General features: G+C 46.2%; 1 protein-coding gene across 11 annotated transcripts in view; it reads right to left on the bottom strand.

Annotated features, from left to right (window-relative positions):
- dock3 (dedicator of cytokinesis 3) overlaps positions 1-22,094 on the bottom strand; it is a 332,206-nt gene that overhangs the window by 72,289 nt on the left and 237,823 nt on the right. For 6 of the 11 annotated variants that reach the window (XM_064305961.1, XM_064305962.1, XM_064305963.1 and 3 more), the window contains 3 exons: positions 16,964-17,052; positions 10,109-10,234; positions 4,289-4,306 (listed from right to left, as the gene is read on the bottom strand). In XM_064305961.1, the coding sequence (XP_064162031.1) occupies positions 4,289-4,306; positions 10,109-10,234; positions 16,964-17,052 (233 nt within the window). The remainder of the gene's footprint in view (positions 1-4,288; positions 4,307-10,108; positions 10,235-16,963; positions 17,053-22,094) is intronic. The other 5 variants (XM_064305969.1, XM_064305960.1, XM_064305967.1 and 2 more) reach the window with 1 other exon arrangement.

The raw sequence follows: 22,094 nt of genomic DNA, 5'->3' as shown, positions 1-22,094 counted from the left end.
CTCGGGGTAATTATCGGCCCCGGACACGCTCGGGGTAATTATCGGCCCCGGACACGCTCGGGGTAATTATCGGCCCCGGACACACTCGGGGTAATTATCGGCCCCGGACACGCTCGGGGTAATTATCGGCCCGGACACGCTCGGGGTAATTACTGGCCCCGGACACGCTCGGGGTAATTACCGGCCCCGGACACGCTCGGGGTAATTACCGGCCCCGGACACGCTCGGGGTAATTACCGGCCCCGGACACGCTCGGGGTAATTATCGGCCCCGGGCCGCTCCGCGCACGCCGGACACGCTCAGGGTAATTACCGGCCCCGGACACGCTCGGGGTAATTATCGGCCCCGGCACGCGGGGGCGTCGGGTTACACTTCCTCCCAGAAGTAGCGCACTGTAAATAACACCTGCCCGGCTCATAAATACGCTCCGCTGCGCCGGGAGGGCTGACCGGGCCTCTCTTCCTCCTCCCGCTGGATCCCGACCGACACTTCCGGACCTCTAACGCGTTTCGATTGGAAGCGACTCTGATATTTTTTAATCCATTGTGCTTTTTCACCACTCAGCAGTTGCGTGATTATTGCGCGTTAATACGATGGACCGGGAAGCCCGCTAGCTTAGCTTAGCTTAGCGCGCGCCTCTCCTCCCTAAACGGCCTGTGTGGGCATATAACAGCGCTGGCCTATTTACCTCAACGCGTCTGTTTACTGAACAAGACGTCCCTGCATCCCGCCGTTCTGCAGGACTCTTCACTGTCTGAAAGAGTCTTTAAAGGGCGAGGAAAAGTTTTACTGCCCTCCCCGCCCTGGCTGTTTGGGTTTCTTCTGGAAAAGGCTCGTTGTGAGGCGTTGTTTAAAAACCCTTTACTGCACACATAGACAGACCGACGGACTGACAGTGCACTGAAGAGGTAGTGGTCACATGACTGGTAACCCAGGCGCCCAGTAATGCCAGGAACACCTGGCGGCCGTGAGGCTGCCCTACCCTGGCAGGCCGAACCAATTCAGCCCCGTCGCCATGACGCCCTGGGCATAGTCGACCAATGGCGTTATCCAACAAGCGATGCCAGCGCTCAGAAGCTAAGAGCGCCCCTGGAGAGAGAGCATTCACAGGTTGAAGCCCAAATTATTTCTACTTCTATCAGAAACTATGACCTGGATGCAGAGAGTAAACCAGGCCTGGGGTCCAGTCCAAAATGTGTCTTAATGCCCAGTGAGGACTTTTCCATTAATAAACTTGACTATTACTGCTGTACCTGAATAGGAATTAATCCCAACTCTGGTATAAATACATCATACTGTCGCACTGTGCATGTGTGTTTATGCATGTGAGCACCCACGTGCTCCATACATACGTGTGTGAGTGTGTGTGTGCATGCGTGAACATGTGCGTGTGTGTGTGAGTGTGTGGGCATGTGTGTGTGTGTGCTTGTGTGTGTGTGTGTGTGTGTGTACATGTGCGTGTGTGTCGTGTGTATGTGTGAGTGTGTGGGCGTGTGTATGTGTGAGTGTGTGGGCGTGTGTGTGTGCATGTGTATGCGTGTTTGCATGCTTGTGTGTGTGTGCATGCATGTACATGTATGTGTGTGTGTGTGTGTGCATGCGTGTACATGTATGTGTGTGTGAGTGTGTGGGCATGTGTGTGTGTGTGTGCTTGTGTGTGTGTGTGTGTGTGTGTGTGTGTGTGTACATGTGCGTGTGTGTCGTGTGTATGTGTGAGTGTGTGGGCGTGTGTGTGTGCATGTGTATGCATGTTTGCATGCTTGTGTGTGTGTGCATGCATGTACATGTATGTGCGTGTGTGTGTGCGTGTGTGTGTATGTGTGCATGCGTGTACATGTATGTGTGTGTGCATGCGTGTACATGTATGTGCGTGTGTGTGTGTGTGTGTGTGTGTGTGCATGCGTGTACATGTATGTGTGTGTGTGTGTACGTGTGTGTGGATGTGTGTGCATGCATGTACATGTATGTGTGTGTGTGTGTGTGTGTGTGTGCATGCATGAACATGTGTGTGTGTGTGTGTGTGCGCATGTGTATGTGTGAGCGTGTGGGTGTGTGTGTGTGTGCATGTGTATACGTGTGTGCATGTGTGTATGCATGTGTATACGTGTGTGCATGTGTGTGTACATTTATAACACACCTTACTGCACACACACTCACACAGACCTTCTCCTCCCTGCGCTCCTCACACAGAGCAGCAGCCACCCCCCCATTGGGCAGCCCCCCCCTCCCTCCGCCCTCCTCTCTGTGCTTAATATTTTATCAGAGCAAATGGGCAGATCCAGCAGGGAGTCTGCGGCAATGCAAAACAGCCTTCCTACACTGCAGCCAATCAAAAGCACTCCCGCAGTTTCAGATCCAGGGGTCAGGGGTCATCTCTGCATGTCAGTATTCTCCAACCACTTCTTCCTGGGGTTCGGATTATATTTAAAAATTACGAGCAGAGACCAAACATGTCACATTCACTGTGTAAAACAACGCATGGCTAAGACGCATTGCACATGTGAGAGTGAGTGATAGTGTGTATGACATATTGAGCATTATTCTGCAAACAGTGGGCAGTACACTGACAGTATGCAGGTGTAGACCTGGCCTGAGTCACCATTTTAAATGCATCTGCGAAACACCTTCTTTTTTTTTTTTTTTTTGTCACTCAGGAGCAAAAGTACGCCTATTGCAGGCCACAATGCCAGCACCCCCAATACCCACCCCCGCCTGGCCACTGCACCTGTTCCGAGAGAACCACAAAGCGTCAATTTCCCCCCGCCCACGTTAGCCAATCAAACAAAACACACTCCACACGACACCGCAGCCGTTAGCGCCCGTCGTTCAGGGCCTGGAGAGATTAGTCATGCCCAGAGCGCCAGAGCCTCATTCCCACAAGGCTTTTCACCGCAGGAAAGGGTTAATATCGGCTCTGCGGTGCTGCCGGGCCGAAGCACTTCGCAGTCACTCAACGCCCCAGCCCTTCGCTGTCCTAACGCATGAATTAGTGATGAGGCCAGAGCTGCTTCTGTTGAGCTGAAGGAAGGAGGTGCGGAGGGGAAGACTCTAACGGACGCCATTCATCTGGACGACCAGGCTGACGGGGACGGAAGAACGTCTGGACCCGGGTTCATAAAGCACCTCGGAGTGGATCAGGTGGATAATCCTGGATCGGCTTCCCCATTCAGTATGCTAACTTACATGATTGTTAGTTAAAAGGCAAAACTGATCCTAGCTTAGAGTCTATATTCATCAAGCATTGCAGAGTAGGAGTTCCTGGTCCTGGAACAGGTTCCCTTTAGATTAGAGCAGGGCTGCCCAACCCTGCTCCTGGAGGTCTTCTGCACTGCAGGCCTTCACTCCAACCCTAACAAAGCACACCTCATTCAACAGCTAGAAATCTATTTGAGCTGCTAATTAGTAGAGTCAGGTGTGCCAAATTATGGTTGAAATGAAAACATACAGGACGGTAGATCTGCAAGAACAGGCTAAAGCATGGTTAAGAAAATTAATGAAGCATCTCAAAGTGGGAGTCCTGATCTAGGATCAGTTTTCCTGTTGATATCCTGATCTTATCCACCATGAGCCACAAGGCAGGACTGATCCTAGATCAGCGCTGCTACTGACAGATGCTTTATGAATACAGGCTCCTTCTCACTGAAAGACTCGCTTCATTAGCCTCTCCCATTGACAGCATCCCTCCCCATCCTTCCCGCAGATGCAGTGTTAACGCAGGCCGCTCCGTGCTGACTGACGCCAGCCAGGGCCCTGATTGCTCGCAGTACTGGGCTGTAGGACAGTGCATTACCGCGCCCACGTCACCCCTAACGGCCTCCATGCCAGGCCTGGGTCACGTGCTCGTCTGGAATACCGTAACCCGCTCCCCTTCCCGCCCGTCTGACCGAAGGGGAGAGAACAGAAAGAGTGCCGACTGTCCGACGTCCCTCCATTTTAAAGAAGGAGCTAATAACGGGGAACGTCGACATCGGTCCAGATAATAAATGGAAAACTGGCGAAAAGTCGCGGGAGGGGAGGAATGGGAAGCTCGCTCTGCTCTGCTGACCCGTGGCGGCAGCCCCGGTCCCGCCAGCAGGTGGCGCAGTAGAGCATTCGGCCCCATGATACAGATTCCCTATCCCCCCCCAAGTGCTAACTGTGACTCACTGAGAGCTCAGGGGGCGGGGCTACTCATGGGCGAGTGGTAAGTGGGCGGGGCCTCAGATTGGTGATTGGTTGGGACAGTGGTGGGTGGGGTTAGGGTTAGTGGGGAGAAGCAGACAGAGACACAGGCACACACGGGACTTACACCCAGCTATCTTCATCTCTGTGGTGTAGGGTCAAAGGGCACCAGGAGAGATATGTGCAGAGAGAGATGCACAGAAACAGAGAGAGAGAGAGGGAGGGAGGGAGGGAGGGAGAGAGAGAGAAAGAGAGAGGGAGGGAGGGAGAGAGGGAAAGATCACTGAAACATGGAGCCAGAAGACCTCAGATACTGGCCTCAGAACCAATTCACTGGTCAGAATGCTGTACTGCCACAGATACACACACCAGATGGTCAGCTTTGTATTTTTACCATCTTGTCTCCTTTTGATTAATCTAATTCATCCCCATTCATGTAGGCACCCCCCACATTTTGAACCCTGCGGTAAGTTCTCTGTTAGGTACTGATGTAATGAGTGAGTCAAGCTCACTCAGCCAATCTCAAGGGTTTAGAAATGGTATGACCCACCACAGGGGTGTCCGAAATTGTAGTACAATTTGACTTTGGACATGGCGTGGGAAACACATCCGAATATTTACAAGGCTATTAGAATCTCTCAATTTATTTAAAGACTTTAGAGACCTCCTTACACCTTCTGTTTTTACTTTGTTCAAGGGGATCAAGCCTCAATTAGGGGATCAGACCACCCCAAAACCCCTCCCTGTAATTAGCACTAGGATTTATACATACACGTTCCTCATACGTATTAATCATTAATATTTAAAACATATAATTACACAGGTGAGCACAGCAAGTTGGCTCAAATTTTCAATAAACTCTGAATACACAATGAGGGTATAACTAATAGGCCACATTAATGCAAGATTCTATTTCTCAGAGTAAAGACTAAAGACATTCCAATTATCTGGAATGTGTCATTTACCATTAATATATAAATATTTTAAAATTCACAACAAAAGTTCCTATAATTCCTAGCCATTCTATTCCATCTTCTTTAGAAGTACACATCTGAATTATTAATGTTCAAACTATTTAAATGCACAGTGCAGGTGAGTGAAGGAAGAGGGGGAGGGACAGGGAGGGGATGAAGTGTATTGACTACAATGATCTGTCAAGGCCAGCAGCATCTGCCAACCACACTACACTATGGCGTTAAACTCATATAGATAACACACTACACTATGGCGCTAATCTCATATAGATAACACACTACGCTATGGTGCTAATCTCATATAGATAACACGCTACGCTATAACACTAATCTCATATAGATAACACACTACGCTATGGTGCAAATCATATAGATAACACACTACGCTATGGGCTAATCTCATATAGATAACACACTAGCTATGGGCTACTCTCATATAGATAACACACTACGCTATAACACTAATCTCATATAGATAACACACTACGCTATGGTGCTAATCTCATATAGATAACACACTACGCTATAACACTAATCTCATATAGATGATACACTACGCTATGGCACTAAACTCATATAGATAACACACTACACTATGGTGCTAATCTCATATAGATAACACACTATGCTATAGTGCTAATCTCATATAGATGATACACTACGCTATGGCACTAAACTCATATAGATAACACACTACGCTATAACACTAATCTCATATCGATAACACACTATGCTATGGCGCTGACTATATAGTAACACACTAGCTATACACTAATCTAGATAACACACTACGCTATGGTGCTAATCTCATATAGATAACACACTACTATGGCGCTAAACTCATATAGATAACACACTATGCTATGGTGCTAATCTCATATAGATAACACACTATGCTATGGCGCTAAACTCATATAGATAACACACTACGCTATAACACTAATCTCATATAGATAACACACTACGCTATAACACTAATCTCATATAGATAACACACTACGCTATGGTGCTAATCTCATATAGATAACACACTACGCTATGGCGCTAAACTCATATAGATAACACACTATGCTACGGCACTAATCTCATATAGATAACACACTACGTTATAACACTAATCTCACATAGATAACACACTACACTCGTGCTAATCTCATATAGATAACACACTACGCTATGGTGCTAAACTCATATAGATAACACACTACGCTATGGTGCTAATCTCATATAGATAACACACTATGCTATGGTGCTACTCTCATATAGATAACACACTACGCTATAACACTAATCTCATATAGATAACACACTACGCTATGGTGCTAATCTCATATAGATAACACACTACGCTATAACACTAATCTCATATAGATGATACACTACGCTATGGCACTAAACTCATATAGATAACACACTACACTATGGTGCTAATCTCATATAGATAACACACTATGCTATAGTGCTAATCTCATATAGATGATACACTACGCTATGGCACTAATCTCATATAGATAACACACTACGCTATAACACTAATCTCATATAGATAACACACTACGCTATAACACTAATCTCATATAGATAACACACTACGCTATGGTGCTAATCTCATATAGATAACACACTACGCTATAACACTAATCTCATATAGATAACACTACATGGCACTAAACTCATATAGATAACACACTACACATGGTGCTAACTCATATAGATAACACACTATGCTATAGTGCTAATCTCATATAGATGATACATACGCTATGGCACTAAACTCATAGAGGATAACACATACTATTAACACTAATTATATCGATAACACACTATGCTATGCGTGATATATAGAAGCACACTACGCTATAACATATCTCTTCTAGATAAAAACTACGCATGGTGCTAATCTCATATAGATAACACACTATCTAGGGCCTAATCATAGATATACATATGCTATGGTGCTAATCTCAATAGATAACACACATGCTAGCGATAACTATATAGATAACACACTACGCTATACCTAATCTCATATAGATAACACACTACGCTATGAACATAATCTATAAATAACACACTACGCTAAGGTCTAATTCATATAGATAACACACTACGCTATGGCGCTAAATCATATAGATAACACACTATGCTACGGCACTAATCTCATATAGATAACACACTACTATGCCTAATCTCAATAGATAACACACTACACTGGTGCTAATCTCATATAGATAACACACTACGCTATGGTGCTAATCTCATATAGATAACACACTACGCTATGGTGCTAATCTCATATAGATAACACACTATGCTATGGTGCTAATCTCATATAGATAACACACTACGCTATAACACTAATCTCATATAGATAACACACTACGCTATGGTGCTAATCTCATATAGATAACACACTACGCTATAACACTAATCTCATATAGATGATACACTACGCTATGGCACTAAACTCATATAGATAACACACTACACTATGGTGCTAATCTCATATAGATAACACACTAGCTATGGGCTAATCTCATATAGATAACACTACGCTATGGACACAAATCATATAGATAACACACTACGCTAACACTAATCTCATATAGATAACACACTACGCTATAACACTAATATCATATAGATAACACACTACGCTATGGTGCTAATCTCATATAGATAACACACTACGCTATAACACTAATCTCATATAGATGATACATTACGCTATGGCACTAAACACATATAGATAACACACTACACTATGGTGCTAATCTCATATAGATAACACACTATGCTATAGTGCTAATCTCATATAGATGAATACACTAGCATCTAACACTAATATCAGATAACACACTACACTATGTGCTAATTCATATAGATAACCTACTATGGCCTAATCTCATATAGATAACACACTAGCTATCACTAATCTCATATAGAATACACTATGCTATGGCTAATCTCATATAGATAACAACTGCTATGGCAACAATCTCATATAGATAACACACTACACTATGACTAATCTCATATAGATAACACACTACACTATAACACTAATCTCATATAGATGATACACTATGCTATGGCACTAAGCTCATATAGATAACACACTACGCTATAACACTAATCTCATATAGATAACACACTACACTATGGCGCTAATCTCATATAGATAACACACTACGCTATGGTGCTAATCTCATATAGATAACACACTACGCTATAACACTAATCTCATATAGATGATACACTATGCTATGGCACTAAACTCATATAGATAACACACTATGCAATGGCGCTAATCCTGTATTCTCACATAGAAAAAAAGAAACTTTTTGTCTTTCCCAGTCAGTCAGACATACCTCCTGTTGTAATTTGCCATCCACAGTAAATGGTGAAGCCGATTATTTTTCAATCAATGAAGACATACATTTTATTAAAGGATAATTCCTTTCAGAAAAATAGAAAAATGTATTTTCCATCATTCCTATCGGTTCTGATATCATTTTATGCAACTGCGTCATTGTCAAGTTTTCATTTCTTTTTTTTAGAGGTTAGAGGTTTTTCTCCACGTCAGTACTTCACAATAGCATATATATGGAGCATATCGAGACACAGGCTCAATTTACCTCAAACACGTACAGCTTATGTAAACCTCTTATTTGTAAATTAAAATGAATGTGTAAGTTTAAATTTATTCGTTTCCAATATGCCTCAGCTCATACGTGAACATGTACAACAAAAACAAGTGATTTTCTATCAGAGAGGAGAAGCAGATGTTTTACCGGGAGCCAGGGCCAAAAAGAAAAAAGGAAAGAAATAATAGGAGCTTGACAAGAATCTCAACAATGTTGGAAAGGGAAAGCTCTAAATCAATAAGTGCGGGACAGATGGCAGGCGGGAAATTCACTTCAGTCCGGAACAAGCCGAAACCATGCACACGCTCGCTCTCTCTCTCTCTCTATGTCTCTCTATCTCTCTACTCTCACACACACACACACACACATTATCACCAAAAAGCTTCAAATTAGAACAAAATGGAGAAGGAGCTCTTTTCTAAAGGTACCTGAGAGCCCTAAAATAGATATACTGTTTTAATAACATAACAGCAATAGCACTGACTTATTTCCCAGGGGACCAATGAGTCATGGGGAGGTGGGGGTGCTACGAGGGGGCGGGGGGATGAAGTCTGATAACCACAAGAACTGCGCTACAACAGGGACCGAGAGAGGGGCGAGAAAGGGGAGAGAGAGGGGAGAGAGAGAAGGGCGAGAGAGGGGAGAGAGAGGGGCGAAGGGGCGAGAGAGGGTGTGGAGAGAGGGGTGAGAGAGGGGGCAGAGAGAGGGGAGAGAGGGAGAGAGAGGGGAGAGAGGGGAGAGAGAGAGGGGTGAGAGAGGGGCGAGAGAGGGGCGAGAGGGGGGTGAGAGAGGGGAGAGAGACGGGAGAGAGAGGTGTGAGAGAGAGGGGAGAGAGAGGGGGAGAGAAAGGGGGCGAGAGAGGGAGAGAGAGAGAGGGGGAGAGAGGGGAGGAGAGGGGCGAGAGAGGGGGAGAGAGGGAGAGAGAGGGGCGAGAGAGGGGAGAGAGAGGGGAGAGAGAGGGGCGCACACACAAGCCTGATGTTCCTACGCTCCCTAACTGCCCCATACGCAGGTCTGTCAGACTCCAGTCTGTTCAGAGTGTTTCAGCGCCTGGGTGAATCCAAGTCACTGAATCCACACACTTGGTTTCCAAGGCCTAGATTAGCTGCTCACGGAAATCCCTTAGCTTACTGTACGCATTACGATTGTCTCATAATTCTGCACGGGCACCATTTAGCCAACCTTAGTGCTTAAGTGATGTCTCCCATTACATATCACAGGTCTCTGGATTCCCACTCACGTTTTTATAAAAGACCCTAAGGACAGACCGTTCAGCTGATCACTGAACACCCGCAGCTCTTTCCCAGCATGCTCAGCGGCCCTCACCTGGCATGATGACGTCAGGGAAGCCCAGCTTGCGTGTGATGGCCACGCCCCGGTTGAAGATCATGGGGTTCTCCCTGCGGATCAGCTCCATCTCCCCCCTCAGCAACTGCAGGGAGATGATCAGACCTGAGAGGGAGAGGGAGGGGGGGAGAGAGAGAGAGGGAGAGAGAAGGGGAGAGAAGTAAGAGAGAGAGAGAGAGGGGGAGAGAGAAGAAGTAAGAGAGAGAGGGAGAGAACAGAGGGATGATCAGAGGGAGAACCAGAAAGGGGGATGGAGGAAAAGGGAAGAGACGGGGTGAAGCACAAGGCACAGATCTTGTAGAATCACCAGATACTCAACTCCATATTCTTAACATTGACAGTTCTGCCTCTCTGCAGCTGAAACCAAAGCACTCTAACCAGATGCATCTTGGGAAAACTCATTAACGGGGTGTGGCCAAGTACAATACTATGGAGACTGATGTTCTGTACTGTAATAGAGCCCTGGACTTGCGACACGTATCTGCTGTAGTTCAGGAGCAGAGAGGAGGGAGTTGAGTATCTGGTGAGTGTAACAAATCTGTGGCTGGAATTGAAGACAGCAGAGTTAAGGCTGAACAGCAGAAGCAAAAAAAAGCACAGAAGACATCAAAGAGAAAGTCACAAACGAGTAGTTGTTTGAGGTTACAATCGATTCTGTGTTTCTTAGATACATGCAAAGATGCATTCTGTGCTGCTTCTGTATTTTCAGTGTGATGGGCCAGAATAAATGTCTGCCCAGAACTCTGAAAGCAACTGATAGATCAAAGACTAAACAATTATTTCTGATTAATAACTGTTTGACTAAGTGGTCACCAGGTGCCTGTGTAGTATCTTATGTTAGACAAGACATAGCCAATCGTGTACCTTGTTATTTGAATGGACACAGCCAATCGTTTTCTTGGTTGAATTTTACTTTATGCTTTACTGGTCAGACACTTCTGCTAATAAAAGCAGGGACTGCCCCTGCTTTCTTCAGTTCGGCCTTATCCACCTTGTTGTGAGTAGGTCCCGGACTCTTTCTGCAGAAATAAATCCTATTTCTTATATGATACACCTTGCCATGCCTGGTTACTCAACGGAGACACTTTTCTCTGCTCAACACATTACATATTCTGCATGATTGCCGTGGTGATCACGTAAATGACTCTGATGTTAATCACGATTCTTATTTTTTCTCACACGCTGAACCTGAATGGTTTTCAGATTTTTTCCCACACATGTACGCCTTCTTTTTAACACTCCTTATCAAGGGTGACTGACACAGAGCAAAAGTATGCTACATAAAATGTATTTACGCAGCTGAGTACTTTTTATGATGGAATTCAATTCAGTAACATGTTCGCCAGCGCAATGGCACTGCCCCACCTGGTAATTGAACCTGCAACCTCTGAGTGGTAGACCCCTACCTATTGCGTTACACTGCATTCTCATACATGAGACTTTGCGTGCGTTGTACATATTCTACTAATAACGCAAAAATCCAGCAGGGGACCATAACCTATAAGCTATTAACACTGTGGAGCCTAAAGGGAAAATGTGTTTTTCGTCATTTTCGTAGATTGCTTTCACACTTACCAAGATTTTACGTGTACGCTTGAACATGTGATATTCCCTCATCAGCACGTCTCTAGATTTAAAAAAAATCATTTTATTCCACCCACTAGTTCAGCGGTGCAGTGCTTAAAGGAGTACCATGGTGGTTGAACGTGACACTTCCCAGTTGTCTTCAGGCAACAACAAAACAAATGTGCATAATTTTTTTATTCTTCAGTCATTTCAATGTACTTTAAAACGTATTTTTCTAAGCCTAAATTTCCCACTATAAAAATTCACCCGAACCGTCTGGGCGTGGTAATGAGAACTGTCAGTTAGCTATGATTGACAGACCGTGCCCCGTTACCATAGCTACCCCCATGATACGCGCTCTCTTTGGGAGACTGAATTTTCACAAGCTAGCTAGCTTAGTAGTATATCAAGTATCGATAGATAGCTAAGGTAAGGACGTTAACTTATATCCAATTATAATGTTTGCTATCTAGCTAGCCAAGTTAAGATAAAAGCACAACTATAACGTCCTCATAAAAGCAAACTAGCAAGCTAACGTTATCGATAACATTGCCTTATGAAAGCAAACCTCCTAGCTAGCTAACGTTAGCTAGCTAGCTAAATGAATATAACCAGAAATAATCTAAAGGCACTCTAATTTAAGTGAACCTAACGTTAGTCAAATATTTGCATTGTCTGAACAGCAGGACGGTGTGTCCTGTCAGATTTCTTACGGGGCGTGGAAATGGGAGTAGTTACTGTATTCGTGACGTAGAAAAATGACAACTTTCTCAACCGGTTGAAAATAGGATGATGAATTTAAAACGCATATTTCTCCAAAAATACATAACGGACATATTTAATACATTGCTCATTGTGTTTCTTCAATGCCTCTTGTGCAAATAGCACATAAAACCGAGAAAGTGTGAAAATCACCATGGTACTCCTTTAACTACTCTTAAATCTTTGTTTCCCAACAACACAAATGCGTCTTGATTCATTTGAATTTACATTACATGATATTCTATGATATAAACTCTGTCTACTCCTTTCGCATTTCAGAGTGTAATCCTTTCGGCTGGTATAATTTCCTCTCAGGAAATCTCACCTGTAGCCCGGCACCACAGAGGAAGCCTCACCTGTGATAATAACAAGGTAGATGTAGAAAAACCTGAGAAATGCGCTGCATGGGCGCAGGTATAACTAACCCGACGACGGAATTCAACAGTATTATCCCGACTAGAAAGCTCGCAAATGTATCTTAAAGGTGAGCGTTGGCGATGAAAATAAATTCCTGCTTCTCATGCTTATCTGAAGCAAGGAAATCGGTAGACTACGCTGACCACGTCAGCATTAGCGTTTAGTCATGAATGTGGTTTAATAAAAAGTTATAATCCAATAATCAACCACTCGGATGCATCACAAACATTAAAAACATTACTAATGTGTGCAGTAATAAAAGGAATAAAATCTTCAGCTGAATTGCTGAAACCATTAAACAGACCGTGTTCAGACCGTGGTCGATTATCAGGCTTTGGTCACGCTCAGATACTAATGACAGCGGAATCTGAGCTTCAGCAGGGCTGTCAGTCCTCCCCCAGAGATGCCCTTTGAATCCCTACTATCTCCTTGAGAAATAAACCACTCAAAAGTATTTGAAAACGCTGTATAGTATATTTACATGCAGTATATAACATAACATAACCCCCCCACCCCCCTCCCGGGTTCTGCTCATCTTATCATGAGCCACATGGGATCCTGAGACCCAAACATTACTTTCTAGATGCTTGGTAATGTCCTGACTGACGATCGGTTCAAGTTTTTCAGCCATGATGCTGCAGCCTTAGTGTTGGTTTGCCAACTGTTATCTGCCCCATAAATTCATCTATGGATTAAAATCAGTATTTCCTGGAAAAATGTGGTAAACTCCGGATAAAAACCACGTTCCTGAATAACAAGAGCGATAGTTAATATTAGAGCTGCTGAGCTCTAGTCTCCTGCTGTGCACCCAGCACTTGCTTCAGCAGGGCCCTGGGTGCTTCTATGCTTCTATTTCCACATGCCCGGGCTGCGGGGACGCTTTCAGAACAAAATAACTGAAAAAAGCCTTCCGGTCTGCAGTGAGAACAAGCATTGGGCTATAATTAAAACACCCGGGAGTCACAGGGACAAAAGGAAAACAGTCTCACAGAGTGGCAGCTATCTCCGCGCCACAGATGTGTGCTTTTAACGATGAAAGGGATTTGTTTCTGTTGCAGGGGAAATCTCTGGCTTGTTTAACAGTCATTTCAACTGAGAAAAACCTCCAGGTGTTTTTATATGCAGCAGTTTTGAAGTTTCATAAATTTTTCATGGTCTCATAAGCAGGCTCCTCCCAGAACCCTGTGCAGTAACTCCCACACACCGTGGACTTTTCCCCTCGAAAGGGCCGCTCTGATTGGTCGAAAGGGACAGGACTCCTTCTGGAACGAAGGAGGACGCGGTAAAAAAAAAAAAAAAAATACAAATAAAAAAAGGACGGCATTTAGACAAAAAAAAATCATTTTAAGTCACACCTCCCACTCGTAATTTGAGCAGCAGGGCCCACAGAGCGCTGGAATCGTTCCGACGCCAGGGGAGAAGGGGCGGAGCGCGCGCGACCGCGAGAAGCGAAGGCATCGACAGCGCGGGTCCTGCGTCGCCGTGACGGCAGACACAACGAGGGACGCCTGGGGCTCTTTCAACAGAAAAAAAATAAAATAAAGTTCTGATGACAAAGATGTCCTTTTGAGGTTATGTCCAGCGGTATGAAGAGACTGCATGAATAAAGAGTCGCTCAGGAGAAGAGCAGTTGCTGACTGTCAAAATGTAAATTAAATGGAACTGTAGTGAGGATGAGGGAGGCTGCAAGACACACAACAAACATAGCTCACTATTCTACTACTTAGTGTAAATGCAGTTTCATTTCACTGAAAATTTTTTTTAAATATTTGAATGATAATTTGATATTTTTGGCTATACTGGAACATAGCTGTTAAAAAAAGGCCTTTGCTCCTTTAGTGGTTTGCAGGATTCCAGAAAGTTCTGGATGTCCTGTTCTGATAAATAAAATTGTGCCTTTAGAAGAGTGCGCTGCAGTATGTGATTAACTGCCGGGGATCCACACACTGCTGGTGATTTCACAAGCCACACAGCTTAATTATCCCACCCACGTAGAGCCTTCACTTCAAACCATTATGCCATTACACTGCACAGCCCTCTGGGTACTGCACCCCCCACGGGGGGGGACAGCATGCATATTTAAGAGCCATTTAGAGTAATGCGTGTGTGTGTGAGTGTGTGCGCGTGTTTGTAAGTGTGTGTGTGCGTGTGTTCGTGTGTGCATGTGCGTGTGTGTGTGTGCGTGCGTGTGTGTATGTGTGTGCGTGACAGAGCATGCATGCGTGTGTGTGTGCGCGTGAGTGTGTGTGTACGTGTGAGTGTGTGTGTGTGCCTGTGAGTGTGTGTGCATGCGTGTGTGTATGTGTGTGTGTGTGTGTGTGTGTGTGCATGTGCGTGTGCATGTGTGTGCCTGTGAGTGTGTGTGTGCACGCGTGTGTGTGTGTGCGTATTTGTGAATGAGAGTGTGTGCGCTTGTGTGTGTGTGCGTATTTGTGAATGAGAGTGTGTGTGCTTGTGTGTGTGAGTGCATGAGTGGACGTACTCAGGACAGCAGGTCAGTGTCACAGGGATGCACAGATGGCCTCAGGTGCCAGTAGTGGGCCCCAGCTCTACAGTCAGCTGAACAGTATGAGGTCAGAACGTCTGGCACATCTACCCCACCTGCGCACCTAACCCACCTGCACATCTACCCCACCTGCACACCTAACCCACCTGCGCACCTAACCCACCTGCACATCTACCCCACCTGCACACCTAACCCACCTGCACATCTACCGCACCTGCACACCTAACCCACCTGCACACCTAACCCACCTGCACATCTACCCCACCTGCACACCTAACCCACCTGCACATCTACCCCACCTGCACATCTACCCCACCTGCACACCTAACCCACCTGTACATCTACCCCACCTGCGCACCTAACCCACCTGCACACCTACCCACCTGCACACCTAACCCACCTGCACATCTACCCCACCTGCGCATCTAACCCACCTGCACACCTAACCCACCTGCACATCTACCCCACCTGCGCACCTAACCCACCTGCACACCTAACCCACCTGCACATCTACCCCACCTGCACACCTAACCCACCTGCACATCTACCCCACCTGCACACCTAACCCACCTGCACATCTAACCCACCTGTGCACCTAACCCACCTGCACACCTAACCCACCTGCACACCTAACCCACCTGCACATCTACCCCACCTGCACATCTAACCCACCTGCACACCTACCCCACCTGCGCACCTACCCCACCTGCACACCTAACCCACCTGCACATCTACCCCACCTGCACACCTAACCTACCTGCACACCTACCCACCTGCGCACCTACCCACCTGCACACTAACCCACCTGCACATCTACCCCACCTGCACACCTAACCTACCTGCACACCTACCCCACCTGCGCACCTAACCCACCTGCACACCTAACCCACCTGCACATCTACCCCACCTGCGCACCTAACCCACCTGCGCATCTACCCCACCTGCCCAGAAAAGCCTCCGAGCCATGAGAGATGGCAGTGCTTTCACATCTAGGAGTAAAGAGACTCCATCAATGCTCTCCTCATTCTCTCAGGGTTTGCGGTGGAGCGCACTGCCCCACCCCACCCCACCCTGCCCCACCCCGCCCCACCGTGCCCTGCCCCGCACCACCCCACCCTGCCCCGCCCCACCCCACCCCACCCTGCCCCACCCCACCCCACCCCACCCTGCCCCACCAGCTGATCACCCTTCTGATATGCTGCTCATTTATAGACCTGGTGAATAACCATTGTTCAATGGAGCAATGGCTGTGTCCAGTCTGGGATTTGAACTGGCAACATATACAAACTCCTTAACTGTCATTGTGCACTACAGCTCATACCGTGTCTATTTTAGCATGCTGAAATGGTACCTCAACCTGTAAGTGAAGCTAAGCTAGCTGTGGAAGATCGGGGATAGCAGGACTCTACAGTGCTCCCGAAAACTGATGTGTGCTGACTGGAGGAATAATCTTGGAGCACGTTAATGAGCTCCTAAAGTTTCCACCCAAAGAGCACATGAGCGTAGAGCCCAGGCATGAGGGGTTACTGTAATTGGTGCTGGGGGCTGTGTACTTGGTGCTGGGCTTGCGGATGATATTTTACCGTAATTGGTGCTGGGGGCGGTGTACTTGGTGCTGGACTTGCGTATGATATTTTCGTGGATCTGGTACCACTCATTCTCATTGTTACACCTGAAAAAAAGGAAAAAGCAACATCAATGATCAAAGAAGCAATTGTTTTTTTGTCATTTCGACCGCACGCATGCAGTCATATTGGCATCTAATAAACAAAGTTGTGACAATATGAATATGCATTACTATATTGTGAGTATGTCCTTAAACCAAGTTTTAATAGAGGACCAATAATAGATGGACAAGGACCAGATTGGTCTGGTGTGTCCACTCAAGAAGGGAGAGTGAGCAGAGCATTAACATGAGCAAATCTTGGCATATTTCCTCTAAAACAGTGGTTCTTAACCTTGTTGGAGGCACCGAACCCCACCAGTTTCATAAGCTCATTCACCGAACCCTTCTTTAGTAAAAAATAAAATATGATTTTTTTTACTGGTGCACGAAATGAGGGGTGGACCTCTGCGGCGGAGGCTCCACCGAACCCCTGAGACCGACTCACCGAACCCCTAGGGTTCGACCGAACCCAGGTTAAGAACCACTGCTCTAAAACAATGAACAAACATGGCAAGCAGGGTATCTGTTAAACGATTAATCTCATTTCTCTAAAGTGAATATGAAGCTGCCCAGGCCCCAATTGAGCAATGGCCCTAATGCCCAGATGCTTTCTTATTTTATTCCACATAAATCCATGCTTACAGACAACCAGAGTCAACATATACCCATGAGGAGCAACTGGTTTCTTGAGTCCAAATTAATTCCAAACAAAAACCATCAGACCCTATTCCACAACCCACCAGTTCCAGACCTGGGAACCCCTCGCCTGATGTAATGCAATTTAAAAATCAAAATAAATGCAGTTATGCTCCAGGAATAACACTTAAGACATGTACACCTGCCATATATATACTGTTTAGATTATAGCATTAGATAACCAGTGTAATTAGATACAGTATTATATTGTTTCAAAGAATGCTGCCTCTTCTCCCCTCCACAAACATCAAAGGGCACCTCCTTGGGGCAATTGAAAGTCATGCTGATACCCTAATCTAGGCACACGATCTGCGAGCCCCACCTCCAGCAGAGTCGGGACATAAAGTTGTTTAAGGAGTGTCAGGGCTCAGTGTGGCCACCGACATGAGGGTCAAGATTTCCCTTTTCCCATTTTCTGTTTGGGTACCAATTTACACCATTCATTTGAAATCATCAACTGAAAGTCCAAATGTCTGTGTGGAACTGGTTGTTGAGGCCTGCCGGTGGAATTTACAGCCATCACATCTCTCGTTAAAAGCAGTAAATTTCCATCATGTACAGGTGTTCAACAGCTGAGCTGAATTACCTTTGAACATATGCAAGTCTGGCCTCATTAGAAAGAGGCCAAAACCATAGCATGCGGCGGATAATAGCAGGGTGCTCAGCCTTGCTTTCAGCAACATAAGGTCACTTTCCAGAATGTACCCTGTGTTTCAAGTCGCGTGCATCAACGTCAGGTTAAGGTTTGGGGCACATTACATGCTGGGGAGGACACAACGGCTGGTGAGCTCCACTGGGCTCTCTCAGGTCTGAGCCTCACTGTGCTCTCTCACTGTGCTCTCTCAGGTCTGAGCTCCACTGTGCTCTCTCAGGTCTGAGCTCCACTGTGCTCTCTCAGGTCTGAGCTCCACTGTGCTCTCTCACTGTGCTCTCTCAGGTCTGAGCTCCACTGTGCTCTCTCACTGTGCTCTCTCAGGTCTGCGCTCCACTGTGCTCTCTCAGGTCTGAGCTCCACTGTGCTCTCTCACTGTGCTCTCTCAGGTCTGCGCTCCACTGTGCTCTCTCACTGTGCTCTCTCAGGTCTGAACCTCACTGTGCTCTCTCACTGTGCTCTCTCAGGTCTGAGCTCCACTGGGCTCTCTCAGGTCTGAGCTCCACTGTGCTCTCTCACTGTGCTCTCTCAGGTCTGAGCTCCACTGTGCTCTCTCAGGTCTGAGCTCCACTGTGCTCTCTCAGGTCTACAGATATGCACGCGTGCACAAACACGCGCAGTCCTCGTTTTTAAAGTGCGACTGCTAACGCTCGAGTGGCTTTTCCCCGAGCTGCGCTCTCGTCCATGTCCCGCGGTGAGCGCTGGATGATTGCACGCATGGAGTGGGTAAGTGTCCTGAGTGGGAGGCCAACAGCACCCTCTGGAGCATCTCTCCACTGTCCCCTCGCCCACTCAATCGCCATGGCGATGAGGGGTTTCGGATTCCACACTCCACCCCGTCCTCCCCTGTCACCATCGGCAACAGAGGAGCTTTCTTTCAGAAATGGCGGATTACTTGACTGCATTTCCTGTGGCTAGACAGGTTAGGTCGATAGGTCCTTTGCTGTGTTCATATTTATGCTTATTGATTATAAATGGGTCTCCAGTGCCTTCTTAGTGATTGTGCATTTTGTATTCCTGTGACTAACACTGGTGTTCACTTGTGTACATCGCTCTGGATACAAGCATGATTGAAAGGCTCTGTAATGGAATGTAACAGGTGGAGAAAGGAGCTAGCGCGAAGGCCAAGTGGATGAATGTGGTCTTAGCTCTCTACTGACACAACCAACCCAGTCACAGTGAGCCCCCAGGCAAAAGAGGCAGGCCTTCGGGGGGGGGGGGGTGGCACAGGGCCAAGTTACTGAGCCCCACACAGGGCTGCTAGGGAAAGGCCCATCATACTCTGGGCCCAGGGATGTCTTTAATCGTTTAATGGCACTGCTACCCGTCTTTAGGGATTCCCCATTTGGCTTGTGGCCACTGGGCCTGCTGCGTTTCCTTGTTACTCAGCACTTAAGTGTTCGAATAAATCAGCTGATCAGAGTTAAAACTCACATCGCCTGTCCCAAGGCAGAGGAATGTGACTGCTACAAAATCTACAAAAGAAGATCAAACTCCAGAGTCCTAGCTGCCGATCATTGCTAAATACTAGTTTACACTCAGTCAGGGCCGCCACCTCCCGACTGACATGGCCGAATGTTTGAGAAGGTTCTGCTCTCTCCTGACGTTGACTATGGAGCCTCTCCTTCACAAAAGGTAAAAAGGCACCCCAGTGGCATCCGACACGCGTCGATACTGCCAGGAATAGGCTGCATTCATACAAGCCTTTATCACACACATCAACACACTGCAGCCCCCGGCTGAGAAAACCCCTCTTCCACTCATCTTTCCCTCTGCTCTTTCCACCTCCTCCCGTCCATCCCTCTTTCTCTACTCTCAGTTGGTTGTATTGGCATAGAGCCAGGAAGTCTCTCTCCACAGTGTGTGTGTGAGAGTCCAGTCATGCCAGATTCAGACCCTCAGTGTGTGTGTAAGAGTCCAGTCATGCCAGATTCAGACCCTCAGTGTGTGTGTAAGAGTCCAGTCATGCCAGATTCAGATGTAAGAGGGTGTTTGTGAAATTTGCACCCTTGGGTCCTGGGGATTCTCGTATGTGCCGTTTTCAATGCCAGCCAGTGCAAATTCCCCCAGTGAAATTGGTCTTTAATCGAACTCCATTAAGACAGATCCATTTATAACGATCTGCCATGAAAGGCAGCTCACGGAGTGTTTTATCAAGGCTTTGCTAAGTGGTCAGATCAGTTCATGGATAAACGGACGTGGTTTTCTCAGCCGCAATTTGTTAAAAAAAGTTCTCGTAAATTGATTGACACTATGAATGAGTCGTCATTGTCCAATGTGAGAACATCTGGCCACTAAAACTAAATGGCTGCTTGTGGAAATGTTTAGGAAAGCTGCAACGAACCAAACCTTTGTTCTGTTCTATTCGGTTCATAGACAAAATCACGTAAACACTGAAATGCCTGTTTTTGGTTTACCTGCTATAACAACGATAGAGAAATCCTCCAATCACCCACCTCAATGGGAGCAATACATATAGATAAACTGGGAAAAATTACACTAAACACGGCAGCTGACCCAACTTTAAAATGTGAAAATGCAACAAACCATTTTTTTTCTGTTTTAGTTCTGGTTTTCACACTGTGGAGAAGGTGAAACAATCACATGCAGTGGAGGAGGTCCAGAAGTCCCAGCATGCATCAGAAGCATGACCACGGACATACCGTTTGTGCACCGTTACTCGTGTCAAAGTGGGCAGTTCACCAGGCTTTCAATCTAGGTCAGAAGTTTACATTAACGAGTAAATGAAGGCAACAGACATGGCTGTGGTACTTGAGCTGCTTAATGGCAGATATTTTTTTGACAGGAAATGTTGTTTCGAATTATTGTCAGGAACCAGCAGTTGGTTAATGCCTTGATGCCTTAATGCTCCTCCTGGTCCAGTACTGCTCTGCCACCCGTGCCTGTTCTCCATCGTCCCCTCAGCTCCTGACACAGATACCTCGCCCACCTTTCTGGTCTCTCGTTTTTTGATTTCATTCACTCTCTTCCCTTTCTGCTTATGGTGTAACGAACCGCCCAAAAAATAACAACTTCACACTCTCTCACTGCGGTTCACAATCTCCAACTGACATTCCCTTAAATTTGCCATCTCAACATCCAGCCCTAGAGGTCCCAAGTATGCAGGTTCTTCTGGTTCCTTTCAGACAGGCTTAGGCCTAGGAAATAAGGTGACCGCACTCTTCCGCAAATCAACAACTAAAACACAGCACTTGTGTGCTGAAACACACTGAACACCAGCATACACAGCCCTCCAGGACTTCAGTTTGAGCTTTAAATGATCAGGTCTTAGAACCAATGTTCTAAGCCAAATGTTCTCTTATAGGAAAAAAGTTGATAATGAGTGGACAATGTTGAGTGGACGGTGATGAATGGATAATGTTGGGTGAACAGTGTTGAGTGGATAATGTTGAGTGAACAGTCTTGAGGGGACGATGTTGAGTGGACAGTGTGGAGTGGACAGTGTTGAGGGGACGATGTTGAGTGGACAGTGTTGAGGGGACGATGTTGAGTGCATAAAGTTGAGTGGACAGTGTTGAGGGGACGATGTTGAGTGCATAATGTTGAGTGGACAGTGCTGAGTGGATAATGTTGAGTGGACAGTGTTGAGGGGACGATGTTGAGTCCATAATGTTGAGTGCACAATGTTGAGTGGGCAGTGTTGAGTGCACAATGTTGAGTGGACAGTGCTGAGTGGATA

This window comes from Anguilla rostrata, chromosome 13 (assembly GCF_018555375.3).
Source record: "Anguilla rostrata isolate EN2019 chromosome 13, ASM1855537v3, whole genome shotgun sequence".
Classification (NCBI taxonomy): domain Eukaryota; kingdom Metazoa; phylum Chordata; class Actinopteri; order Anguilliformes; family Anguillidae; genus Anguilla; species Anguilla rostrata.
Note: the sequence above shows the minus strand (reverse complement) of the source record. Positions and strands in the feature narration are given on the sequence as shown.